Below are 5,407 nucleotides of genomic sequence, written 5' to 3' on the forward strand. Positions count from 1 at the left end.
GGAGAGGAGTGGGTGTGCTTCCAAGCCATGCGCCTTCATCAAGTAGGGCTTTCGGTTTCGGAAACTCTCTCACTCTCTCTCTCTCTCTCTCTATCGCTCTTTCGCTCTCTCTCATTTCATTTGATTTATTATCCTTACTTCCAATTAGATTGTACTATATCATGTCATCTTGCATTCCAACATCGTAGTTAGTAAAATAAGTTATCCTTCTTAGATCGTTGCCTCTGCTCCGTTTTTTTCTCGGGAAGCCAGGGGGGGGGCCACGAGCCTACTGCCCCCACTGTCACGGGCACAGATCTATCTAGATCGCTCCCTGACAAATTTTTGGTGGAGAATGCGGGCAGCAGAAGAAGAAAGGGCTTCTGGCTGCCATGGACTCGCCCAGCCTGAACACAGGACATGCCCACAGCATCCCAGACTCCTTCCTTGGGCATACTCCCTACATGGGCTGCGGGTACGGCTCCTTTGAGAATGGCTCTTCCTGCAGGACTGAGGCCATCACGGACAGCATGGGCTCTGCAGACGTGTCCTACGGATATGTGGGAGAGCGGTCGCTGGAGAACGTGGCTAGCCAGCCGCGCCTGGACTCACTGAGCTCAGTTGAGGAGGATGACTACGACATGCTGGCCAACACTGATTACGACAAGAACGTCATCCGCACCAAGCAATACCTCTGCATGGCCAACCTGGCCCGCAAGGACAAGCGGGTGCTGTGGAAGAAATACCAGATCTACTTCTGGAACATTGCCACCATTGCTGTGTTCTATGGGCTGCCTGTCGTCCAACTCGTCATCACCTACCAGACAGTGGTGAATGTCACCGGCAACCAGGCTATCTGCTATTACAACTTCCTGTGTGCCCATCCGCTGGGGAACCTCAGTGCCTTCAACAACATCATCAGCAACCTGGGCTACGTGCTGCTGGGCTTGCTCTTCCTGCTCATCATCCTGCAGCGGGAGATCAACTACAACCGGGCTCTCATGTGCAATGACTCACATGCCCTGGAGTGTGGCATCCCCAAGCACTTTGGGCTCTTCTATGCCATGGGCACGGCGCTGATGATGGAGGGGCTGCTCAGTGCCTGCTGCCACGTCTGCCCCAACTACACCAACTTCCAGTTTGACACCTCCTTCATGTATATGATTGCTGGGCTCTGCATGCTGAAGCTGTACCAGAAGAGGCACCTCGACATCAAGCCAGTGCCTACAGCGCCTATGCCTGTCTGGCTGTTGTCATCTTCTTCTCTGTCATTGGTGTGGTCTTTGGCAAAGGCAACATGGTCTTCTGGATCATCTTCTCTGTCATGCACATCATGGCCACATTGCTGCTGAGCACCCAGCTCTACTACATGGGGCACTGGAAGCTCGACACGGGCATCCTGTGCAGGATCCTTCACGTGATGTACACAGACTGCGTCCGGCAGTGCAGTGGCCCCATGTACGTTGACCGAATGGTGCTTTTGGTTATGGGAAACATCATCAACTGGTCCCTTGCTGCCTACGGGCTCCTCATACACCCCAATGACTTCGCTTCCTACTTGCTGGCCATCGGCATCTGCAACCTGCTCCTCTACTTTGCCTTCTACATCATCATGAAGCTCCACAGCGGTGAATGCATCAAACTCATCCCCGTGCTCTGTACCATCGGCACCTCCGTGGTCTGGGGCTTTGCACTCTTCTTCTTCTTCCAGGGGCTCAGCGCCTGGCAGAAAACAACAGCGGAATCCCGGGAGCACAACCGTGACTGCATCCTGCTCAACTTCTTTGATGACCATGACAAGAAAGTAAGTAGAAGGGCAGTCAAAATGATTAAATAAATGGCCAGCTATCAAATGAGAAATTCGGAGAACAGGAGATCGAGTACTTGATACAGTTAAAATTTGCAATATCTTGAAGGTGAATCATGCATAACTGTTATGTACCAAACTGTACAGTATTAGGACTAAAGGGTATTCAGTCAGGCTTGTAGGAGTCTGATTTAAAACATGGAAATGAAAACATCTCTGACAGAGTGATTAGTGAACATCTGGAACTTGCTATTGCAGAAGATCGTTAAAGCAGACACCATCAGTCAAAAACTCATTAGACTCATGTTCTCCCTAGATGTAATCTCCTATTACCATTTCTAAAAGACGTAATACTGAGCTGGATTGATCCTTTATGCATTTGTATGTTAAATGGAGAAAATGAAACAATTCACCAAAACCAAATGAAAGTATGCTTAATAGTATATTCAGAGTTTTGTGCTCTGGGAGTTAGGAACATCCAATCCATTCTATTAATCCAGGGAACTGGATATATGTTAAGAATTTTTCAGGGGATCCACTGGAAGTGTTAGGAATCCATTAATCGAATGACCAACAGCCTTCCAAAGTTTTGTGAGGTGGTATACAACCTCATTTGGGGTCAGGGAATTAGAGAAAATGTCAATATTTTAGCCGCTATGGAACAAATAGAGAATGCAACCACAAGAGCCCCAGAAAATCTGCAAGTAGAAGTTTAATCTCCCTAAGCAAGGTAGTGTTACAGAACCGAGTAGCCCTAGACCTATTAGCAGCTAAAGGAGGAGGTGCAGGTTCACTAATTAATGCTAGTTGTTGTGCCTATGTCAAAAAAGAAAAAGGTAGAAACCAATATGCAAGCAATCTGGGAAAAGAGCCGTCTATTACATCAGGTAGCCCAGGATGATACTTCATTTGGGTTTACAGACACATGGAATAAACTCACTAGCTGGCCCCTTGGCTAAAGCAACTGTTTGTAGCATGGTTATACTAATTATCTTTGTAGTGTTAACTTGCATATTTGTACAGCCCTCTCTCTGGTGCTGTTGGAAATGGCCTAGATGATTATGCCACCTTTTGGTGGAAGAGACATTGTATGAACCACCAGGTGGAAACAGGAAAATACTGCAAGAATGGACAGTGGGGTACTGCAAGCAAAAGTATTGGTTTAGGTTATTGAAAAGGGGAGTTTGAATCATGAGAACAGCTTTTCTATATTGTGAGAACAGCCTTTGGCATAACGTGAGCAGATATAAACTGAATGACAGAGGCTTGCGTAAATGTCAGCTCAAGAACAGAATGCAGGAGAGGCCACAGAGCTTGTGATTGAGTGAAGAAGGTAGAATAGTTGTTCTGTTGTTGAAGATAAAATGGCAGAAGAGATGACTCAGCTCAATGTAACATCAGTGTGAACCAGTTTGGGTTACCCCCTTAAAAGGTTGGAAACTTACAGCGAGAATGACTTCATCCTTTATCTGACGACCACCAGGGATGTTATTCCTGTCCATGTTGTTAGAATGTAATGTCTGTGTATACACTGCCATTAAATATGTAGTCACTGCTTCTCTTGGTGTGCATGTTGGTGGGAACGATTCCCCATGCAGCCAGCACTGTAATAAAGGGAATACCTGCTTGACGTAACTCATTGGCCTGTCCAGTTACCTCAGCATCCCCATTTCCCACAGCTTTCTCCTGGAGAAACTGGCTGTTTATGGCTTGGACTAACGTACTATTTGTTAGGTAAAAAGCTGTCTGAATGGCTTGGCCATCATGAATGGATCTAAATTTGGTTCACCAGGACTCAGTACTGGGGACAGTTTTGTTTAATAGTTTTGTTAGTGATCTTGGTGAGTGGATTGAGTGCACACTCAGTAATTTTGCAGATGACACCAAGTTGTGTGGTAGTGTTGACCTGCTTGAGGGAAGGAAGGCTCTGCAGAGGGATCTGGATAGGCTTGTTCCATGGGCCGCATCCAATTGGATGTCATCCAGTAAGGATAAATGCTGGGTGCTGCACTTGTGTCACAACAACCCCATGAAGTGTTACAGACTTGGGGAAGAGTTGGCTGGAAACAGCAGAAAAGGAGCTGAGGGTGCTGGCTGATAGCCAGCTGAATATGAGCCAGCAGTATGCTTAGGAGGCCAAGAAGGCTGATGGCAGCTTGGCCTGCTTCAGAAGTAGTGTTACCAAAAGGAATAGGGAAGCAATTGCCCTTTGGTTCTCAGCACTGGTGAGACTCCACCTCAAGAACTGTGTTCCATTTTGGGCCCCTCTCTAAAAGAATTTGTTGGAATATGTTCAGAAAAGAGCAGTGAAGCTGTTGAAGGAACTAGGATACAAGACATACAAGAAACAGCTGAGATTGAACAACTGGGATTGTTTAGTCTTCAGAAAAGGAGGCTGAGAGCAGACCTTATTGCTCTCTAAAACTACCTCAAAGGAGGTTGTAGCGAAGAGGGTGTTAATCTCTTTTCTCAGGTGGGGAGTGATAGGATGCAAAGAAATGGAGAGGGTTAGGAAGATACCCACCCCGAGCATTCCAATGACTGCTTCCGTTCTTGCTGCTGACCAGGAAAAGGTCAGCCTGAAGCAGCAGTGAAACAGGAGGTATCTTAAGGAAAAGTATGCAGGAGTGCCAGATTAAGATGCTGAAAGCCACATCTTTGCCTACTCATAAATGTAGGCTGAGCTGCTTTTCCTACTTCATTGGCTTTTGCTGTTTTGCAGCTTCCACTTGACTGCTTTTATAAATTTGACTCTGTGTTAAGCATCCACATAACACAGTGTAACACTGGCATAGTCTCTCTGATAATGATATTGTAGTATTATTTCAGTGCCAAAATGAGCAAGCATTTTTAAACAGTCACAACCCTGGTCAATCTTCTCCTGTTAATTGATACATTTCTAATTTTTCTAATTTTATTTTTCTATAAAACTTTAACCTCACTAACGAACTTGAATTAATAACAGACACTCTTTATCACTGCAGTGAATCAGAGCACACTGCTTGCAGAGGAAAGAGGAACAAGTAAGAGAAAAATGTCACTTCTTGGTATTTACTGGTATAGAAAATGTTGAATGCTAGGGCAAACATAATTTTCAGCAGATATAAGAGCAGTGATAGATATACTGAGAAATTAATTTCTAAAGATTTGTAAAAAACGCTGCAGAAATTCCTCTGTTTCATTCTCATTTCTTCCCACAGCTACCATGTTAGCAGGGCTTGGTGTTTAAAGTCAAATGACTCTGAGACTGAGTGCGTTTACCGGGGATTCTGTGGGAGTAATCTTTGTAATCTTTTACCTATCCCATATATTTGCAATTGAATGCTGGTCCTCATGTGCTTGTATTACTGTGTCTGTAGGTCTTGTGAGAAAGAGGAATAGAAGCTGTTATATTTTTGTGGAAGTGGATACATTAGGACACCAATACAACAGAAGCAGGCATGAAAGGATCAGAACGACAAAGAATGGCAGAAGAAATGAGATCTGCAGTAATTGCTGAAAATGCTGTTAACATTCATAAAGAGCAATATAGTGTGCAAGATATACCATGGTACTGAATAGTATCTATAATGTAATGTTTGAATTGTTAAAATTATCCAGAGATATTAAGTCTGAATCCCT

The 5,407-nt window shown here is 44.8% G+C and overlaps 1 protein-coding gene across 1 annotated transcript; it reads left to right on the forward strand.

The window, feature by feature from the left end:
- Nucleotides 1-323: 323 nt before the first annotated feature.
- Nucleotides 324-3,212, forward strand: LOC100859420 (SID1 transmembrane family member 2-like; the record flags this gene model as incomplete). Its single annotated transcript, XM_040653183.1, is given in 2 exon segments — nt 324-1,191; nt 1,194-3,212. Coding segments are annotated over 2 exon segments (1,491 nt in total), but the record flags the coding sequence as incomplete, so codon positions are not given.
- Nucleotides 3,213-5,407: the final 2,195 nt, after the last annotated feature.

Source organism: Gallus gallus, chromosome 1, assembly GCF_016699485.2.
Source record: "Gallus gallus isolate bGalGal1 chromosome 1, bGalGal1.mat.broiler.GRCg7b, whole genome shotgun sequence".
NCBI classification, from domain to species: Eukaryota; Metazoa; Chordata; class Aves; order Galliformes; family Phasianidae; genus Gallus; species Gallus gallus.